The sequence below is a fragment of the Falco biarmicus genome, chromosome 2 (genome assembly GCF_023638135.1).
Source record: "Falco biarmicus isolate bFalBia1 chromosome 2, bFalBia1.pri, whole genome shotgun sequence".
In the NCBI taxonomy this organism is placed as follows: Eukaryota; Metazoa; Chordata; class Aves; order Falconiformes; family Falconidae; genus Falco; species Falco biarmicus.
In genome coordinates, this window is record NC_079289.1 from 78088773 (window position 1) to 78110700 (window position 21928).

At 41.9% G+C, this 21928-nt stretch overlaps 1 protein-coding gene across 1 annotated transcript; it reads left to right on the forward strand.

Moving 5' to 3' along the window:
• Positions 1-6049: 6049 nt before the first annotated feature.
• On the forward strand, positions 6050-21385 carry ETS2 (ETS proto-oncogene 2, transcription factor). The gene is made up of 10 exons (XM_056329285.1): positions 6050-6366; positions 9728-9799; positions 12873-12993; positions 14806-14925; positions 15381-15581; positions 16428-16511; positions 17305-17547; positions 17690-17953; positions 18657-18775; positions 19724-21385. The coding sequence occupies exons 2-10, from the start codon at positions 9728-9730 to the stop codon at positions 19937-19939; spliced, it is 1440 nt and encodes a 479-aa protein (XP_056185260.1). The 5' UTR covers positions 6050-6366; the 3' UTR covers positions 19940-21385.
• Positions 21386-21928: the final 543 nt, after the last annotated feature.

Below are 21928 nucleotides of genomic sequence, written 5' to 3' on the forward strand. Positions count from 1 at the left end.
CAACTTGGCTAGGATGGAGCAGTACTTCACAGAGAAGATGTCTATGAATCAAAGATAGTTTGCCAACTTTACCGATGTATGCACCAGTGGACACAGCACTGTATACATCCATTTACAGCTGAAGCTGGCATCGCCTTTCCTTTTCCTACTTCTGTGAGATTGCAGTTAAATTCCTTGAGGTAGAAAGGCCTCAACAGTCTTCCAACAGAAGAGCAGGCCAATAAAACGGGATATAGGTCTTGCATAGACATTATTTGAGTCAACATCACTCAACAGATGATTTTTTGCTCTGGATGCTTCAGGCTGAGAGCTTCAACACAGTGGGATGAATGATCCTGAGTACTGCAGTCTACACCTGAATTTTTCATTAAGTCAGGAAGAGGCCAGCAACCTCACTCTTAGTACTGAAAAATGCATGTTCGTAGGTCCCAACATGTAGCACCTGCCAGGCTGCGCATTAATTTCAAAATATTGTGTAAACAAAGATATTCTTCTTATTCACTGACCACAATGAGACTCACCGCTGCTCTTTACGTAAGGTTCTGTATATTCACTAAACACACGGTCAGAGGGCTACATGGATGAAATCATAGTATTTTCATGCCAGAAAGAAACAAGCAATTAGTTATGACTCTGTGCTCACTTTCTGTGCCACAAGTTCTGCCACCACCCAGCAACTGGCTTGTACTGCCCGCTACACAAATGTAAGTCAGTAGGATTAAAAAGCAAACTGGGAATTTTCTCTGAAAGGTAAGGGATGAGAATGAAGGAGGTTGAGACGGTAATAGAAAACACAAAAGATTAACAAACTCTATTATGCCAGGGCTTGAGCACTCACACACAGGAGTATGAGTATGAAAAAAATTATCTTGTCATTGTTCCAAAAATATACCCAGTGCTCACACAGGCAGTTCCCACATACAGAAGTACAAGAGCAGCAGCATCAAGCAAGGCTTCCTAGCAATGGGCTCTCCCATTCTGCGGTGTAAACATAATTATCAATATACCTAGGGCTAATGTAAAATTTTAAATAGTCGTGACAACTTACCAAGTGTCATCATCCAACTTTTACAGCCACAAAAGAATGATGCAAAATTCCCATATTTTTTGGTGATGGGGGAGAAGAGGGGAAGAGTCCATTGCAAGATGAAGTACTGCTCTTACTGGTAGGAGAAGCATGCCGCTGCCCACATAGGTGGGAGAGCAAATGTGGTGATGAAGGGCATAGCACAGTGATTAGTGACTTGAACAGGAGAATCATAAGCCTGTACACAAGCAAGCTAATTCTTAAATGAAACCAGTGCATGAAATGCAGAGAATAAAAGAAAAAGCTCTGTTGCTAAAGGAAGCTCAAGTGTAGGTTTTTTGAACACAGTCATCCAAAAGCTGTTATTAAACTCTGCTGTTTTTGAATACACTTGGCCTTAAAATATTAACATGTGCTTTTTATTTTATGCCTCAGACTGCCTGAAATGAATTAAATATGCCCAAAATTGTATGAACAAGTCCTTAAGCACTAGCTAGTTTAACGACTAATCTTCTGCTTTAGTATGAAAGGTAAAGGCTTAGGCTTTCCAATCATGTGAGACACCATCCTACAGTTCATGTGTTAGGCATCTCTCCTGTCTGCTGGCAACATTATTTGAGGCATGCCTGTAATATTTTCACTTAATTAAAAAATCAGAAGCATAAGGATTTCAAATCTTTATATATTACAGAGCTTTTGGTTTACTTGATTTCCTTCAGTTTTATGAAGGTGAAATGTAGCGCTTTATGGGCAAAATGTAGCAATTTCTGTTACTGCTCAAACATGCCAACAGAACTTTGACATAGTATTTTTTTCTCCACAGTAATTATTCATGTTGGTTTGCATGTGCTCAGAATAATGGCACGCACATGAATAACTTGCCATACTTTGTGACTCACCGAGATGCCTTCACAGAAATGATCTTGGTCACACTTTGTGCACCAAACACCATGGGGAGAACTTTTTGGTGGGCACAGTCAGCAGTGTTATATTTTAATAGAAAAGAATATATGTCTGAGTGAAAGGTCATTTGATACCCCACTTTTCCCAACCCTGTATAAATATTTTTGTTTAGTTGTGTTTGAATGGTGGAGTCAATGGGTTTCATCCTTTGTTTCAATCATAATAGCATCTGGTTTGAAGTTGCTATTTCAAACCGAGAAAGCTGGGACTTTATTCTTCAAAGATGTTATTTCCTGAGACCCTTTACACTGTGAACTTATAGATGGTCACTACTGGAGTTTCATTGTTAATTGTCTTTTAGGGGCAAAAATATACAGCCTTTTCTTTCAAATTCACGATGACTCTGTTTATGTTACTGAAGGCAAATGAACAGCGAGGTATCCCCAGTACTGCAGGGATGCGAGGGGGAGTGGGAGGGGGTGCGGGCCTATGAGCCATACAGCACCCCTGAGTGCCCACCAGACACCCGTGGGGCTCCCACAACAAGAGCTGCTCCAGCCCAGCACAGCCAAGCTGCTCCCCACAGCAGCAGCAGGAAGAGCAGGAGAAGGAGGAGGAGGAACGACACATGCACCCCAAACATACTCAGGGAGAGTAGCTGAGCCACCATGCAGATGATTTCACAATGCGTACTTTGACAGCACGACAGGGTTTCCACTCCTGTGTGTCCTCTCCCATGGCGCAAGAGAAATTCTGGAGGGCTAAGTCACAGCTGCTCTGGAGCACTGGCTGCAATGCAGCTCTTCCACATACCTGCCACCTCGCATTCCCTCTCTATGCTTTAAACCTCTACATTTTTAGGATCTTATTCCCTCTCTTTGTCAGCCCCAGTGAGAATATGGTGTGCAGATGCTGAGTGAAGCCCTTCCCTGGGATGCCCTGACCATCTTGATGCTCTTCTCCCCGTCTTTGCCAATGAACTCACAAATCAGCATTGCAGCTGCTCAGATCAGATTATCCCCTCAGACAACCATCCATTGCTTTCAGAGCAAAATGTCATGTACTTACATACTTAAAAAAAATATCTAACAAGTTCCTTAATTCACTACAAGAAGGTAACTCTCCAGCATATTTCTGAGACACCATTGAAAAGAAAGGCAATTTAAAAAAACAGAAACAACCCCTTAACACTCACTTGCAGCATGGGCCCTCTTTCAAACAAGAAACTTATGAGCAAGGATTGAAAAAAATTCTTATCTATCTGGACTGTCACAGAATCCCAGTACAAGAACTTTACAGCAATTTGTTCCACAGTCTTTATCCCTTTTCTTTTCCCTTTCTAGTCACTTCACTCTTGAGTACTACAGCTGGTTGTCCCTCACTTCTGAAAAAAAAAAAAAGAAAAAAAGAAGTACCAGTAGGTCTGCAACAACAAGAACAACAAAATCTCAAAAGTTTGCAGCATGGTGCTGGTACTGTGATTATTCTTCAGTTTATACAGAACTCCCCCTTTTGCCTCTATGCACACCAACACACACATGCATAAAAGCACAGGTAAGAAGCTAAAGGAATTGTATGCTGAAGAATTTGCGAGGATGGACAATTCCCAGAATAGAACAAAACACACAGATACGCTACAGAAGCAAAACAAAACCAAATCTACTTTTTCTTTGACTCTAGCTTAAAGACGTTACCATTTGAAAATGAGCAGTGCAGAGGGATCACAGAATGATAAACTTGGGCTGGAGAGGAGTGCTGCAGGTCTCTGTTCTGACCTTCTGCAGGGGCTGCTTGGGGCTTTGGCCAGTCAAGATCAGAGACTCTCCACGGAGGAAGCTTTCACTCACACTGGGAATATTTATTTCCAAATAACCTGTTGGCATTTCCCCTGCTGCCACTGTGCACCTCCAGAGGAGTGTGGCTCTTTCTTTGCTGTAAGCTCCCATTAAACACTTGAAAATAGCAACGAGATTCCCCATTAGCCTGCGCTTCTCCAAACTAATGAAACCCAGCTCCCTCAGCCCCTCCTCATGCATCATGTGCTCCAGCCCACTAAGCATGTACCGCTTCTAATGGAGCAATAGTGTATTTTTATACTAACAATAAGTATTATTTAATGAAATTAAATACTCTTACGTAAAAAGAATTACTCTAAAAATAAGAAATTTTAATAGAGCAAAATATGGCCAGCTTAATAATTTTGCTCTGGACCCCAGACCATTAGTTTAGCAAGAAATAAATAACTCCCAGCCTTTCATCTTATCTTTTTGACAGATGTTTCCCCTATATAAAGGGTGGCAGAATTGTTTTTGTGAGTGTTATAATTAAAATTGCTGTGCAGCTGACATACAGTTTTTAATGGTTTCCCTTAGGATTATAACAGATGTTGTCTTATTAGATCAGGAGTCTCCTAAAGTAAGAAATGTCATTGGCATAATGAAGACACTTCTTTCAGTCTCTCAAAGTAGACTGTCACAATTTGCCTGGTAACATTTGACCCTAAGGAATGAAATATATCCCACGTTTCTAAGGAGAAAGTTTTCTGAAGAGTTGGAAAGAAATACTAGAGCATCTTACTCTGGTGTAACGTGGTCCAGCTTTTGCTATGGCCAGAAATAGCTGGAAAACATAGGAGGGAGCCCTGACAACTGCATCACGAACAGCCAAAGAAACTATGGCTCTTTAATGGCAAAAATGATCACAGCTTAGGCACATGGTAAAGTGTCAGCTAGCTGAAATCTGGTGAGGAACTGAGAGGTAGCAGTTATTGGGCTCCTATTATAACAAAAGTTACAACCACATGACACAAGTGTTAATTTGAAATGGGAGTTAGTTTAAATAAAGCAAGGTGTAATAGCAAGCCTAAAGAACAACTTTTTAAGTGCAGTTTAGGTCTCTGGTGTTCACTGAAAATCTAGAGAAGTCAAGAGTGGAAGCAGCAAGAAACTGTGGCTCTAGGTTGCTTTCTGCTTATGGCTGGGCGATTCACCGCTACCAAGGACTGCATCTGCCAGCTGCGCAGTGGGTGCTGCGGGACACAGCCTGCTGTCAGGTCCCCTGGGTGCCCACAGCAGGATGGCTGCCGGATGGACACGCTGTGGCTTCTTCCCAGCCAGGGCATGCAGGGTACACAGACGGGTCTCACACCAAGCCACCGCCAGGACAGCCCTCCAACGCACAGCCAGGCTGGGGAGCTGGGAAGCCCCCAGAGATCCCACCAGTGAAGCGCACCCAATGTGTTGTAACACCACATAAAATCAGCCAGTCGTAGGTAATGTGGCAACAGGGGAAAGTTAGGTGGCCCCAAGGAGTGCGGAGCAGAGGAAGAAAAGCAGCCCATGCCTCCTGTCTGCCTGCCCACTGAGGCTCTCCAAGCCCTCAGGGGGAGCTCACTTTGACAAAATAAATGTAACAGTGAGTTTACTCTATAGTTTGGTAGAGTAGAGCTCCTTGCAGCCTTCCAAGGGCTACCAGAGTTTTTTCAAGGTCAGAGCAAGCCAATTCTTGCTTTACTGGCTGCGGGGCTTGGATCTGCAATTCATGGGATGAGACAGTTGGTACAGCTTTCACGTTGCACCTAGCTCAAGTGAAGAACTCCTCAAAACATCCACAGAAGATGCAACATGACATCATTGCTGAATTTCCACTGCAGCAAGTGTCATATGCGACTTACGAAAACAGACTGTTTACACAGATACCTGGATCTTATGGGTTAATACTCTTAATCTTATCTACCTCGAGGACAGGTATTAATTAAAAATAAGCATGGAGAACATCCAGCCTGAATTAGCTCCTGCATAGCCAGAGGAAAAAAAAAAATGTATCTGTCTCTGGACAAGCAGTTTCAGGCTTTCCCTCTCCCCACGCCCGGCAGCACCAGGCCGGGAGCCGGTGTCGGGGCCGGGGGGGTGGGCCCGGCCGTGGGGCAGCCCCCGCGGGCCGAGGGAGCCTCGGCCGGTATCGGCGCAGCCCGCAGCGTGGCCACCGCCGCCGTAGCGACGGCGACGACGACGACGACAACAACCGGGCCCGTGGCGGCGAGAGGGGCCGGGCTTGCGGGGAGGCGGGACCCGCCGCCTCCCCCCCCCGCTGAAGAGCGCTTGCGAGGGCGGGCGGCGCGGCACAGCGCGGCTCGGCTCGGCGCGGCGCGGGCTGGCGGCGGCAGCGGCTCGGTCGGCAGCGCCCACGTACCCGCCGCCGGGCAGCAGCCTTCCCTCCCGCCCCCCGCCCCCCTTCCTCTTCCTCCGGGACTCTCCGCTGGGATCAGCCCGTCGCCGCTGTTGTTGTTGGCCGGTGCTGCCACATCGAGGATATCTTGGCTCCCGGAGAGGCAGCGGCGCCTCTTTTTTTGGACTCTGCGTGTGGTGCCGGTGCCGCCGCCGCCGCTGCCGGGGAGGGACGCGGAGGAGCGGGCGAGCACCGGGCTCGGGAGCCAGGTGAGGCGGGGGCGGCGGCGGCGAGGGGACCGGCTGGCCGCTGCGCACCGACCCGCGCTGCCGGCGGGGGTCTCCGGGGCGGCCCGGGGAAGCCGAGCGTGACCCTCAGCCCCCCGCGGGCGGGGACGCGGCCGGGCCCCCTGAGCGACCCCCGCCGGGGGCGATGGCCGGGGCGCGGGCGCAGGGGGCGGCGGAGCGGAGCCCGCGGGGCCGAGCCGGGGGCGGGAGGGCCGCGCTCGCCGCGGCGGCGGACGGGGATGGCTCGGCAGGCGGCTGCGCGCCCGGGAGGAAGGGGTTAATGGGCAGCGCGCACTCTGGGTTTGGTTAGTACTTTAAAGGGACTTCAAAACTGTTGGGCTGTGTGATCTCCCCATCTGAATTTCATGTGGGCGAGTGTGTCGTATGTGCCAGAGCCACCCCGGTCTCGGCTGGCTCGCCCCTCGGTACTTGGCCGGCTGCGCGGGGGAGCGGCGCGCCGGAGGCAGGCGCTTGTCTCTTCACTGAGTGGCACGATTTTTTTTTTTTTTTTAATCTGAAAAAATTGCCATTTAAAAGCAAAGCAACAACCAGGCACTCCCCCCTCCCCCCAAAAAAAACTCAAACAACAAACAGACAACCCCGCAACAAAAAAAAAAAAAAAACAAAACACCCAAACGCAACCAGTGGAGGTGTGCTGTGGACACTAGCAGGGTTTAGTTCTCCATGTGGATGATTCCCAGCCGAATCCAGCTGTGGGCAAGCACCTGGCTATTGCTGAAAAGAAGGTGATCAGAATTCAGGAGTATTAGTTAATAAGTGCCTGATCCTGTTGACCCTGTTCTGGTTCACCCACTCAGCTATGCGGGGGTGTTGAAGAAGGTGTCCTGCCAGTTAAACCAATTATAGCTGGCAAGTAGCAGTCATCAGCGTTAGTGGAGGAGTTGGATGTGAGGCCCAGTCTCGCCAGTGCTGTGCCCTGGTGTCTTTTCTGAACGTAAGCAGCAGCTTTCCAAGTCCAGCAGAAAGCCACCTTTAACCCTTTGTGTCACGAAAAGCCATGTTGCCTCTTCAGCTCCGCTTGCCTGGTGTTACCTCTGTAAGGGTTTGGCATCACAGGGCTGGAAAGGTGTGCTGCAGATGGGGAGAAAGCTGATGCGTGATGAGCAAAGGGTATTGAAATTCATAACAAGATGAGAGATTTTGTTGGAAGAGGAAAACTGGAGTGTTACAAAACATGGTGCAGGTCTTCATTTGTTCTTAGAGCTTGATACCTGGTTTTTCATAAGTTGCGTGGTGCACAGGCAAGGCCACAGAACGAACTGGCAGCCTAGCACAGAGAAACAGTGACTTGGGTTAACGAGCAATACCATGTAACGAAGACTTCATATCAACCTTTTGTCTTGGGACCCTAAACATTTCTAAAGAAACAAACAAAACAAAAAGCCAGGACGGGGAGAATCGCAGTCCTTCTAGTCAATGGGAAGTTCCTGACAGGATTCATGTAGAGGCCAAGATTACACCTGAAAGTGTCGAAGTCTTATTTGTAGCCCTAACTGGGGATCAGAACTAAACAACTGAAAATACGTATAATGTTTCCACAAGTACTTTCAGATTGGTAAGGCTTACAGCTAGTTATACCTAGACACTAGAGCAGATTTCAAAGGCAAAACAAAGGGTATTAGAAATTGGCCTATACTTTTTTTTTTTAAAGCCCAGCTGAATGCAAGGATAAACAGTTGTTTAAACTGTGGCAAATTTAATGAAAAGATTAGGATGCTTGCTGAGTGAGACTCATGCTGTGTAAAATTCTTTGCTGCTCAATGAGATGTGTAATTCAGATCAAATATTTGTACATGCTATTTGAGGTAAAAACCATCATTCAGTCGATTGCGCTTTTGGGTAACATTAATGAAGTGTAAGCCAAATATTCCTTTCATAGTCAGTTGATCTATTTTATTTCAAAGATCAGCCCCGTACATCTGATAACAGTGAAGCTGAAACGGGCCTTTTGGGTTAAGGACTCTTGATTATTTTTTTTCTTTTTTTAAGTGTTCGACTATATAGGAGGGTGAAAGGCTTCCTTGTCTTTGGCTGTTGGATGTTTTTATTTTCCTTTTTGCTTATATGGATGGCATTTGAACATGTCATTTTAACAAGCTGGTCTTATTTTGTTAAGCTCCTAATTTGCCATCTTTTTCTGAGTTTAAGATTGTATTTTGATTTCTTCTTGTGTTAACATGGCTAACAAGAGAGCTTGCTTGTAATAAGTGATCAGTTTTGTGGAAATATGAATAGTGTCCTGTGTGACTATTTAAATACAAATGCTTGATTAGACAGTTTCTGGGGAGCAAGAGAATTTAGCCCAATGCTGTGAAAAAGCAGAACAAAAATTGTTGAGAGACAGCTTGCCACGGAGTAGTCTGATAAGGTATAGTTCACCAACACCTGAATTACAGCATTGTGATAAACCTGAACAATGGCCATAAAACCGGCTTTATTTCTTATGTTTGATCTCTCCCATAAGCCAGTAAAAGGATATGCATCTTATCGCTCTTCTTAAGTGCTATACAGGAGAACAAGTTATACAGGCCTCACACAACCCTGTTCCTGGTAATACAGGCAACATGATATACCTTTGACTTCAGTAGCATGAACATATTGATGGTGGTCCCATTACCAAACCTATAAAAAGGGTATTTTACTGCATAAACCATTTTCAATTAAAATTTAGGGCCCTCTAGAGCTTTACAAATATGCTAATCCTGTGTTTACAAAATGTGCAAGATAACATGGTTTGGACATGCTTTGCCTAGTAAAGGAAGCAGGTTGCTAATACTGAGTATTGGCTTTCAGTGGTTGGTCATAAAGGGGTGAACCTTATACGTGAAGGTGTATCACGGGGAGTGCTCCGTCACTCATTTTCCTTCCTTTGAAAGCCAAAGTCCAAAGTGAATCGTGGCGTGTCAGCAGGAATATAGAAAGCAAAAATAACACAAAACAATGTTTAAGAAAATGGGTGAAGATTGGAAAGTATCTCAAGGCGATAGATACTTGGTGGACAAAGGACTTCTGTAGGCTTTCCAGGCTCACAGAGTCAGATACTAAAAGTCCTCACACTGGATATCAGAAGCTAAGCAGCCTCCTGTTTGCTCATTTCATAAAACACCAGTGATGCCTGTGAAAGGTCTTCCAGTTAAAAAGCTGCTTAAGCAAGACAGTTGTGCCCTGTGTGGTCGGCATGTGAGCAGTGAGAAGGAAAGCTTTGCCTGTGTCTCATTCCAAGAGCTGTTCTGTAACCTGTACTAAAGCGGTGAGATATATCTGTTAACATGCTTGCTTTGTCGGTGGCAACGTTTTTCATGTGATCCCTCTCATTTTTCAGATGAGTGATTTTGGGATCAGGAACATGGATCAAGTAGCTCCTGTGTCTAACATGTACAGAGGAATGCTCAAGGTGAGTACTCTTGTAACCTCATAAACCCAACTGGGGCATCTCCCAGCTAATGCATTTATTACATTCTTCTTAATGCTAGAACAGGAATTGTGTAACCACGGCAAGGTGAACACAGATACTCAGGTTTTAATTGCTTGCTTATAATGCCTAATCTTCTTCTAGAGTATTTCTACTGAGTCCAGTAGAGATGTGAAGAGCTGAACTGTAATAGGAACATGTAAATCTTGCACCCCCAACCCTCTCCCCCAAAGAGGCTCCCTCCCTCCTTCCCTCAAATCCTAAGAAGCTGAAAATAAGAGGCGGACAGGGACTGAGCTCAGATTTGTTGGAGCTGGTGGAACTTTTGCCTAAACTGGCAGTAGGGGTGGTCTTTGTATCCTCAATTTCGTGGAACTGACGGAGGGACGTTCTGATACAATGGGTTAGGTCTCATGGACTGAAGAGCATTGTATGAAAAAAAAATAAAATAATGGTTATTCACTTATTACATATAATTATGTAAAATATAAGTCAAATGCGTTGTAAGAAATCAAGGGTAGTTACTAAATATATTTTATCTTTAGATGGACTGTGTCTGTTAACTTGTTTTGAAAGGAACTTAAAAACGAAGGATAAATGAGAAGCAGACTATAAATACTCAGTCTTTAAGGGCTTCCCTCCTCCCCATTCATACAAGTTGCTTTTTAGTCCTGGTATCAATTTTTTACACAATACTGATTTATGTAAGCCAAGTAAAGGTTAGGAAGGCACTTTCTGCTCTCATTAACTTTGAGTAATGTCCAGGTCTCACCAGAATCAGTGAGACTCTGGTGTGCTAACTTCTCTGATGTTTTATGTTCCCTCTTAACTTTCTGTCATGCTCACAATAACAATATCCATGAGATCCCCCAAATTTACAGCTGTGTGCTCTGTAACACAGTGGTTGTTCTAAGCAGTTACTCAGTATTCAGTTGTCATATAATTAGGTCAAAATAGAGACCTATATTCTACTACTTTTGTAGCTGTTAACATTTCATTTTGTTTTGTTCAGTAACAATTACTCTTATGTATGTTGAAAAGCCAAACAAGATGGTTGCATAACTGATAGGGCAAAGCAGAATTCATTCTACATTGGGTTTTCCCCCTTTTATTACTATTAAATCAAGAACCTGCTTAAACATTAATTTTCTTCTTTTTGAAGTATGAAACTAGCACAGTATGGATTTTACTCATTCACATGCCACAGCATTTTTTCCAGTGACTCAGGATAAGGGTCAGCTATTTACACAAAACGCAGGAGTTTCCAGATTGTGTTGAAAGAACTTGCCCTTTCTTTTAGGTAGTAGTGATGAGTCAATGCTTTTATCTAGTAATGTATAAAGAATCTTTTACTAGCAGATTTGGCAATTGTTACTAACTTGTTTCATTCAGATGTGAGGCTTTTCACAGGCTGGCTTTGACTCTAGTTGTGGGGGGTACCTGAACCAACTGTACACAATTTGTCTCCACTGGCCAGTGCTCGAGGGCGATTTTTGAACTCAGTTAACTGAAGCATGATACTGTTTATCAGCTTTTTCTTCTGTGGAGCGTATGCTTTCATAATATATGTACTAGGATGCATTGCAGCTTGTTACAAAATACAACTAAAAAATTATGGTTTCTTGTTTGTTACTAGATTTAATGTAATTTGGGGAGATTGGGGAGGGGCACGTAAGTTGTGACAGATGGCACATAAGGCACCTGGTGCAAAAAGACTCCATGCCACTTGAAACTTTGTGGTGACACAAAAAGGAACGTTAGGAAATGTGAGGAAATACTACTTCTCATATGCTATTCCAGAAACACAGTTCAGGTTGCCTTCGCGTTGTACATGAATACCGCCCTGAAAAATCTTTGCCTTGTTCTCGGCTAAATCCTCTATCTTGGCATAAGCTGGCAAACCAGTGGATGCCTAAAACAAACAAGATGCCTTTATCTCCAGCTCCCTGAACTACAGTAGCTGCCACGAGCAAAGTGTAGCTTTCCAGAACAGTGTTCTAAACTCAAGCGCTTTGAAAAATCTCAGTGGCAACTTCTATCTATCTGTGCCTCTAGATATTACAGATATGATTTCCTTGTGACTAGCAGACAAGTTGCATAAGTTGTTTTTAAAGTTATTTCCTCTTCTGTTAACATACCCTCTGCCCCTACCTCCCACCCCCACCCCTGAAAACTAATGTAGCTGAGGGGGATCTAGTAAATATACTAATGTTTCTAGCATACACAAGTTTGAAAGAAGTTAGGTTTTCAAAACCATAACAATAGTTATTGAATGTTGCCAACATATCAGTAGAATCCTCTTTCATCTGGAACATTTTTGTCAGTCCTGTTTATCACTTTCTGTGTAATAAAACTAGCAGTGTTTCACTGAGCATCTGAGGATTTGAAAGGCTGCAAAATGTGTAGCTGGTAAATCCAGGAACTCAAAAGTATAAAAGTCGCAGCAAAGAAGTAACATCTTTCCTCAAGTCCTGTAAAGCTGGCTGTATGGCTTCAAATGATGTGGTTCAAATTAAACTTTTCCTTTAAAAAAAACCCACAACACACACACACACACACACACAAAATCAACTGCATAAATCTGCTGTAGTGCTTGCACTGGCAGTTGTTTTTCCATAATTTACAGATCCTGCCTCTCTGTCAAGTAATCAAGCAGATAGTCAATTTGAAGGGTTAAGGAAATAAGGATTTCTTTAAAATATACCTGGAAATAAAGATATGTAAATATCTATGCACACATGTGCATTCTCTATTGTTTAAAGCCTCAATGACAGGAAAACTAAGAATATCCTTACTTGGCTTTTCTGTAACCTTCAGAGCATGCCACCCACTTAGCACTGTGGTCTGAATGTTAGTTGTTTTGTATTCATGGACAAGAAGCTATACTATTACTGTGTTTCTATTTCAAAGGTGCACATTAGCTGATTCAAGATAGTGGTTGTGTATGATCTCCAAATCTAGGAAACTTAACTCAGTTACTTCCTAGCAATGAAGTTGACAGTGCTCTAGCAATATGTTTACATTGTTTTTTCTTATCTATTCTGTTGCTTTGCAGCGTCAGCCAGCGTTTGACACCTTTGATAGCTCAAACTCTCTCTTTGCTGGATATTTTTTCTCACTAAATGAAGATCAAACCCTTCAGGAAGTGCCAACAGGATTTGATTCAACTTCATATGGTAACTCTTCACTCTGTTCCATAGTCCAGTCAACAGATCAGAAATTTGAGGGGTCTAACTAAATTTCATGGCTATACTTTTACAAGTGCACCATGGATTTCCCTAAAAAGTGGTTTAGTACACTGTGTACACGCTTGATTTTTATCCATGTGAGTTGCTCCGTGGACAGTTGCTGTTTGCTGTACTGAAAAGGAACAGCAACTGGGATTCAGTGGCCTGATAGACAGACTGTCCATGGATGAAGCCTTAGCAGATAGTAAAACAGAGCTAAGACAGTATAAAAATAAAGTTTTATGTATATTTAGACTTGAACATCTCAACCATAATTAAAATGCAAGTGTTCTGCAAGCTCCTTTCTTGACCCTTTTATATTAAATCCCAGTATGTTTTAATCCATACCTTACAAAACAGGGATGGGAATCTTGTTGTTTGTTTGTTGTATGTAGGGCAGTACCTACTGAGAACTCTTTACAAATCTTTGCCTAAAATCCCCGACAAAATGGGGAGTTTTGTCCAAAATGTAGATATTTTACCTGATTCTGCCTTTATCTACCCTTAGGGAAGGAAAAAAGAACACCCTCAAACCTCTGGAAACCACCAGTCCTTTGTTCTAATGTGATTCTAATCAGTCACCTGCTTTGGTCAGCAAAGCAAGTTCTAGCAGATATTGAGGATGGGTGTGGTAAAAACAGAAGTTAAGCAGGGGCTGGTAATGAGCTCTACTTGCTGGGTCAAGTGGAGCCTGTAGGTAGTCTAGGAGAACAAGAAGAGCCGCTCAGCTTTATGAACTGACTTGGAGTCTATCAAGCGCATCACCTTTATATACCCTGCCACCATTATATGCCTCTACCACAGCAGAGCTCCTTCAAATGCAGCCTGTGTGTGAGCTCTCAGAGGCTCTCAAACATTCAGGGATGCAGTAGCGAGTTGATGAAATTGTCTTCAAATTACCCGTAGCTTAATGACACTAATCACAAACAAAATATCAGTAGAAGGTTTCCTTAGCCAAAACATCTAGGTAGCATGGTTGGCTTTCTTCAGTTCCTTCAGAGTAAAAAGTGGCATGTTCTGGTGAAAATTGCCCTATTAAAAAGACTGAGTGGAAGCCGAATTTGTCCTTAAAATAGAATCTACTTGCAAATTTAAAGATCAGTTAAGCAATTAGAACCATCATATGCCAGTATAAATTACTGACTTCGGATTTTGTGGCATTATTTTGTTACTGGGTACCAGCTTGTTACCAGTCATGCTGCTTTAGTTCTGATGACAGAATAAATGCACCATGTACTAGGGTGTTGGAGAGTTGCATGGGAAGTTTTGAAATACAGTCCATTGGAAAGCAGTGTTAAATAGCGCAAGCTGGTTCTTCACAACCCTACTATCACTCACTTTGCTCTCAAACTAAATGAAGACTGTCTGGGGCTATAAGGAAGGCTGATGTCAAACTATAGGTGGCTAAAAAGGATAAGCAGTCTCTTGTTTCCTTTAAAAGAAAAAGTAATAGTAAAATTTCCCTGCAACAAAAGCACTTCATGTAACTACTAAGAGTAAATGAGGGTCTATCTGATGGAAAGCTGCAAACCTTTTAGTATGATGCAATTTTATCAAACAGGTAGCACAGAGATTTTTAGTGTTGATATATCAAGTCAGAGATAATGTATCAGAAAACAGATCAGCTGGTTTTTTAAATACTTAGTTTCTAACATCCTTCTCTTATTCTTCAAGTAGTGCAGCAAAAACCTGTCACTCCTTACATTAACTTTTAGGCCAGTGAATCTTCTTTTTCCCCTCCACCCCTTTTCTTTCTTGTAGAGACGAACAACTGTGAATTGCCTCTGTTAACCCCATGCAGTAAGGCTGTGATGAGTCAAGCCTTGAAAGATACTTTCAGTGGTTTCACAAAGGAACAGTGTCGGCTGGGTATCCCAAATAGTAAGTGTTTTCTATTTATAAGCTCCTTTTTTTAATGCTATGGAGGAGGCTGAATAGCGGCTCTTTCAAAAGAGAAAGAATGATGTCAGTAGGAAATACAAGAATGGATCCTATGTGAATCTGGCGCAGCTTGACTTGGAAAGACCAGGCTTGCTGGTATTAAAAATGGGTGCATGGAGAGCTCATGCTTTGGCAGCAGAAGAGAATCAAGTAAGCTGAGAATGTCTCTGCTTACAAGTGAGTGCAGATGGAAAATAGAGGACTGTTTTGGTGTTTTTTGGTTGTTAGCGTTTTTTGGGGGTTTTTTTGTTTTAAATTCAAGAATACATTCATTCTGAATTCATTCAGAATGAAGCAACTTGGGTAAACAATTTTTTTCATTCACTGCCTTCTAATGAAGATTATTTGACAAAGGTCAGGAGTTATCTCTAAATTCTGGATATTTTGTCTTGCAGATCCCTGGCTGTGGACTGAACAGCAAGTGTGCCAATGGCTTTCATGGGCTACCAATGAGTTTAGCTTGGCAAATGTGAACTTCCATCAGTTTCTTATGAGTGGCCAAGACTTGTGCAACCTGGGCAAGGAGCGTTTCCTGGAACTGGCACCTGACTATGTGGGTGATATTCTGTGGGAACACCTGGAACAGATGATAAAAGGTAGTTACAGAAAGAGCTTCTGTTTTAAGGCTTTTCTAATAAAGTAGGACTCTCAACGCTTGTTTCACTATGGAGGACTTTTATTACATATGAAAACTCAAAATTAACTTCAAAACTTCTTCTGATTAATGCTTTTATTAACCTATTATCCTAACCTTTTATTAACCTAACATCCTTGGTACACAAAGCACACATGCAAGTATCTGCAGAAACCATACCGTGTTCAAGTTGAGTACTTATTGCGGTCAGGTTTTATTTGGAATAATCATTGAAACAAATGAGATTAGAGCAAGGCTACTGTAATACCCCTTCAAAAAAATAACCAAGAGTTGGGCAAACTTCTTCACTTCGTATTACAAGTTTTCAGTTTAGTTGCTTTAATGTAGTGTTTTGAGATAATTCAGTGAATGAATGCAAAGAAGTCAAAGACACCTAGAGGTGTCTTAAGTGACCACTGATGGAATTGCTAAAACCCTACATGCAGTGCCTTGTGAGTTCCATTGGGTTTGAACTGTAGCATTCAATAGTTGCATATATTAAGGACTTGGACCTTGAAACACAGTACAATTATTGTTGTTTCTGGTTTTTTTCATTGTATTACTCAGTTGGTATGATGGTTTTCAAGCCTGTTGGATGTTGGTTAGGTTTTTTGGGTGGTTGGGGTTTTTTTGTTTTGTTTTTGTTGGTTTTTGTTTGGGGTTTTTTTTAGAGTGCAATGCAGTACACTAGGAAAATTTACGTTAGTGATGACCTTTCAATCCTAAAGAGAGTCAGAAGCTTTTCATGGCATACAGGTCATATCTTCAAAATAAAAAGAACAATTTTTTCTCCCCCTCCTCTCCCCAGACAGCCAAGAGAAAACACAGGACCAATATGTGGAGAACTCTCATCTCACCTCAGTTCCTCACTGGGTCAATAATAATTCCTTAAGTAAGTATTTTAAGAAATGTGATATTTTACATCCCTTGGTTTATTGTAAGCATGTCACAGATGCCATTTTAAAAACAAAAAAAAAAGCACCAGAATAGTTACTGTGTTTGAGGAGAACACTTGACTTGAATTGCTGCAGCCTTCTTTCCTAGTATTGTTTAAGCATCATCCAATTCATATTGGAAACCTTTTGAGGAGCAAAGGCTTTGAGAAAGTCAAATTTCCTCTTGGTATGCCAAAGCCCACATCTGTGGAGCAGAATGACTGCTCCCACCTTTTACACAGTCAAAACCTAGTATTGCTGGGGAGCAGCAAGAGTTATTTTTATGCATTTTTGAAGAACATGGAAGTGTAATAGAGCTTTTGCAAGTGTGTAGGACATGGTGCTAGCTCCCTCAGATTGTTTGGTTGGTGTTGTATTACATTCTACCACAGTCAATCTCCAGCTCAACCTTGTTATACCACTTAATGGTGAGGCCTTACTCAAAACCACTGAAGCTTGTCCAGTTTTTTCTGTAACACTGTAGTTTCCTAGAAGAACCAACAATAGACATATTTGTGGTCAGCAAGTTATAGAAGGAGATTGACAGAATCTGGTTTGGAGCCCATTAGATGAAGTTCCTATCACTGACTTCAGTAGCCTTTCCAGTAGGCCTGTAGCATCTATCGCTTAGTCAGATTTTCATGGGTGAATTACTTCTTGGTGGCACCACTGTGGTGAGGTGCTGGAGGTGTATTAGTCTATGTAAGGGTCTGCAGGGAAAATAATCAATTCTTTTATTTCTTTCTTCAGCTGTTAATGTAGATCAGAACTCCTATGGTGTGCAAATGCCTGGATACCCTAAAGCCCTTGGTTATCCCAAACCCAGTCTCCTGACTGATGTCTGTCAGACTTCCACAGGACCGAATCTCCTCAGTCCAGAACAAGAGTTTTCATTGTTCCCTAAAACCCAAGCAGATACTGTTGGTGTGAACTACTGTGCAGTAAATCAAGATTTCCCAAGAAGCAATCTGAACTTGCTTATAGATAATTCCGGTGAGTCATAATCTGCATGATAACCATGGGTCCAAGTCCATATTCTATATGTCTTTTCCTGCTTTGCATAATTTATATGTACAAGCTAGACTGAGGAGGAGAAAAAAACCAACACTTTTTTTGTGTGTTTTGTTTTATAAAGGTAAGCTTAGAGAACATGAATCTAGTGACAGTGGTGCAGAAAGTTATGAAAGCTCAGATTCGATGCTACAGTCCTGGAACAGCCAGTCGTCATTAGTGGATTTACAGCGTGTGCCATCCTATGAGAGTTTTGAAGATGACTGTAGCCAGTCATTGTGCCTGAGCAAACCTACAATGTCTTTCAAAGACTATATTCAAGAACGAAGTGATCCTGTAGAGCAAGGGAAACCAGTTATACCAGCAGCGATTCTAGCTGGCTTTACCGGTAAGTAGTGAAGCAAAATGGTCACTCCTCTTCTTACATAACGTCAATATTCTCTATAAAAGTGTACCATGGTGATAGTTGTGTAGTTGTAAGGTATGCCTTACACCTTAGTCAGAGACCACTATTCATGAAGACTTACAATTTGAAGTGTTAACAAAGAAAGTCTTACAGGACTATCCATCTAAAGCATCTAAACCATCTAGGCTGGTATGTCAGAACACGTGAAAATTAAATGCCCTTTGATCTCTTTGAAAAAAAGAGGGAAACTTGGACAAAATCTTGCACACTTGAGAGTTTCTGCAGGTGTTGACACTGCTTGTTAAGACGTTGTTCCTATAGTCCTTACTGAAATTGTTTTTTTCCTCTACAATGTCTGCCAAGCCAAGGACTGCAGGACAAGTCCTGGAGCTTGAAATGCAGCTCATGGGAAGTGGAAGGGTGGCGGGGATCCATGTCAAAGCGAAAGACATAGCTTATGTCAAATCTTGTGTTACCATGAAAAAGCTGACTTGTTTATAACACAAATCTGCTTTTAAACATATTAGAAAGAAACCTAAGATTTTAATTTTGATACTAAAAACAAGGCAAATCAAGAGTAATTACAGATCTATTCTGTGATATGAGTGTGGTCACGTACATTGGTTGTGGTAAAAGCTTGCAGAAATATTAATTGTGGTTTCTCCCTGCCCCCCTCTCTCAACAGGCAGTGGACCTATACAGCTATGGCAGTTTCTTCTGGAGTTACTGACTGACAAGTCCTGTCAGTCATTCATTAGTTGGACAGGAGATGGTTGGGAATTTAAACTTGCTGACCCAGATGAGGTATGTGGCTAATTGTAACGAACAGAAAGATTTCGGGTCTAATCTGCCATTTGTGGTCCCAGCGTTGTGTAAATGTTTTATATTCGATCAGATACTTGCTGAAATCTCATCTGCAAATGCTTTATTGTACAGTCAGGATTACTGTGGGTTGTTCTCCCCTCTCCTCCCACCCAGGGATATCAGCATATGCTTGTAGCTAGGAGAACACGTTGTATAGCTTGAAACTTAAAGGTAGTATACAAAAGTAGTTCTTTTGACAGAGTGTAATACTGTAGACTAGCTTACTGGATGTAGTTTGATCAACAGTGTCTGGGATTGCACGAAGGCTTGGGGGGAAAAGGTATTGCCATTCTTCTAGATACACAACAAATATGGTATTGCTGCTTTTGAAATATTTTGGCAACTTAATAGCTGTAGTCATTAAAAATAAATATAATGCATTTTCATTTTTTGATACTGTCATCAGTAGGAAAGTTACTAAGATGTGATATAAAGTCTACTGAAGCCTTTAGTTTTTAAAAAAAAAAGAGGGAGGGAAATCATTAACTCCAAGGAACTTCATATCATTCAACTTCTGGTTAAACAGCTGTCCCATGCTGCTCCAAAGCAAATTAATGGTTAAATGGTGTCTTCTTGAAAGAGAGGAGACTGTATTTCCCATAAACTTGATCTCCTTAAACATGTTTCGGCCTATCCACTGTAGATATCCTTTTCACTGATATTTGCTGTCAGCCACTTTCTGCTGAAGCTGCTACTGTTAATGGTCTCAGATCATGTTCAGTTGTGGCATCAGTCACCAGCTCTTCTTTTATCTAAGTCTGGGACCTCCAAAACAAATAAAATGCTCTAACTGAGCAAGGGTTTTAATAACTGTGTTTATCAGCCGCCAACTAGAAGAACATGACTTGAATAAACCATTTGCATCTTGCTTTCTTTTTGGACTGACAGGTGGCACGGAGGTGGGGAAGGAGAAAAAACAAGCCAAAAATGAACTATGAGAAGCTCAGCCGAGGCCTACGCTACTATTATGACAAGAACATCATCCACAAGACTTCAGGGAAACGCTACGTGTATCGCTTCGTGTGTGACCTGCAGAACCTGCTGGGGTACACAGCAGAAGAGCTGCATGCAATGCTGGGGGTGCAGCCTGACACGGAGGACTGAGCCTGATGATGTGATGCTGCAGGGGCAAAGATCATGTGTTGGGACTGTGTCTAGGAGCCATCTGCAGTCAGTTCTGGCTGTTCAGATGCGTGCAACTGTTGGGAAATAAGGACCTTCACCGATTTTGTAACCAGGGAGAGCTGGAAGGAAGTGGCCTTATTTCATCAGTGGCTTTGGGTGTTGCCATGTCAGGCACTTGAGCAGCATGGAAGTCAGCACAGACCCTAGCTCTGTCATGAAGACATGGAAATGCTCTTGGTTTAAGCATTTCGACTACCTGTACTGTCGTATAAAGTGTTTTGGCTACTTACACTGCCATGTAATAATGGGTTGGCTTTAAAACCAAAGGTTGGATGAGAAACCAGTTATGCAGATGTTTTTAAAATACCATCATCCTTGCTTATGTCTTGTATCATGCAATTTATTTAAAAAAACTAATTTATTTTAAATTAGCAGCAAGGAGAATAAATTTTAGTTTTGTTTTAAAGTACGTTTTATTAGTTGTACTCCAGAAATGTGCTGCCTAGGTACATAAACACTCTATGTCCAAAACCAGATGTAGCAACTGTTGGCAAAAAAACCCAACCAACCACAACCAACCAACCAACAAACAAAAAACCCAAGAAAAACAACCCCAAAACCCTTTCAAAGAAGGGAAGGAAAAATCATACCATTTCAATATTCACTTTGTATATATTCTGTGATTCTTTTTGAAACTCTGTAATGTTCCTATTTAACAGATACTGTATAGTGTAAATTAATTGTATGTGTGTTTTGAGATAGGATGAATGTAAACTTATCAAATGGTTTTTTCATGTTTGTCTAGGATATACAACTTTCTGCAAATATTTAATTGGCCTGAGACACAACATAAGTACTCAGTATGCATGCATATGGTATGCCTATGGTATGAAATGGGGGGGGGGGGGGGGGGGGGCGGGGCTGGCTCAGTATTTTGCCAAGACTGAAGCTGGCAATTCTTTGTGCATTTTTGGCATTTTTACAAGAAACTGATGTTATATTCTGGGACATAAAGGGCCTGTTTGTGGTTTCTTCTGTAACTGAAAATGAAAATATTAATACGGATAAAATTACCTTTTTTCCTTTATAAATGGCATATGTTTTTCAACTTCTATGCATGTCCTTTTAAGAAAATTTATATACAAGCCTTATTTTTTCAGTTGACTTGTCTCTTCTTCCTGCAGTTTATCCTGTATGATTAAAATATGAATTCTATTTTTGGAAATAACTGTGACTCCTTTTCAAAGATCAGGAGGGATTTATGTAGCAGCTATTTTTACTGCAAAAAAAAAGAAAAAATTCACTGGAAAAATGTACTTTAAGAAAGCTTTATTTTTTATCTGAGCTTGATGTACATTTAAATGTGTTGTATGGTGTAAGAGGTTTAAAAATGAGCCTTCATAAAAACCTCTTGGACAAGAAAAAGTGTGTGTGCTTTTTTATGGAAAGTTTTAGAGGAGCTCCTTTTTTATTTGTTGGTTCAACCCATGTCCATACTACCCCCCTAAACCTATGCAGGATAAAAAACAAACACATAAAAAAAAAACAACAAAACAAACCCAACCAGTGAGACTTATGGGAGTAGGAAGTTTGTTGGAGGAAAAATTCTGTTGGAGTGTATAGGCTTGTAGTCTTGAACCAAGCTAAATGTATGCAACCACTTTGCTTAGATATAAATTCAAGTTAATGACTTCGTGCTGTGCCTCTTGAGAAGAAAACCAGCTTTTCTGAACTGTGTTTTGTAAACTGATTTAGGAATACATGGAAGAACAGAAGCATATTAAGGCTACTTACACCTAAACTGTTCCTGAGCGTATCCTCCACAAAGGAATCCTATAGTTTGAACTATCTTTAGCTCTTACTCTTCTCCAGGAAATACAGAAACATTTGCTCTTAAGCACATTTTAAAAGTAGAAAATGTAGTTATTAAAAACAAAAAACCCCAAACATGATGCTTCTCCTAGACTT

Coding starts and splice junctions, on each gene's coding strand:
- ETS2 (XM_056329285.1), top strand. CDS start 9,728: ATGAGTGATTTTGGGATCAGGAACATGGATCAAGTAGCTCCTGTGTCT. Junction 16,512..17,304: donor GGTCAATAATAATTCCTTAA/GTAAGTATTTTA, acceptor TTCTTTCTTCAG/CTGTTAATGTAGATCAGAAC. Junction 17,548..17,689: donor CTTGCTTATAGATAATTCCG/GTGAGTCATAAT, acceptor TGTTTTATAAAG/GTAAGCTTAGAGAACATGAA.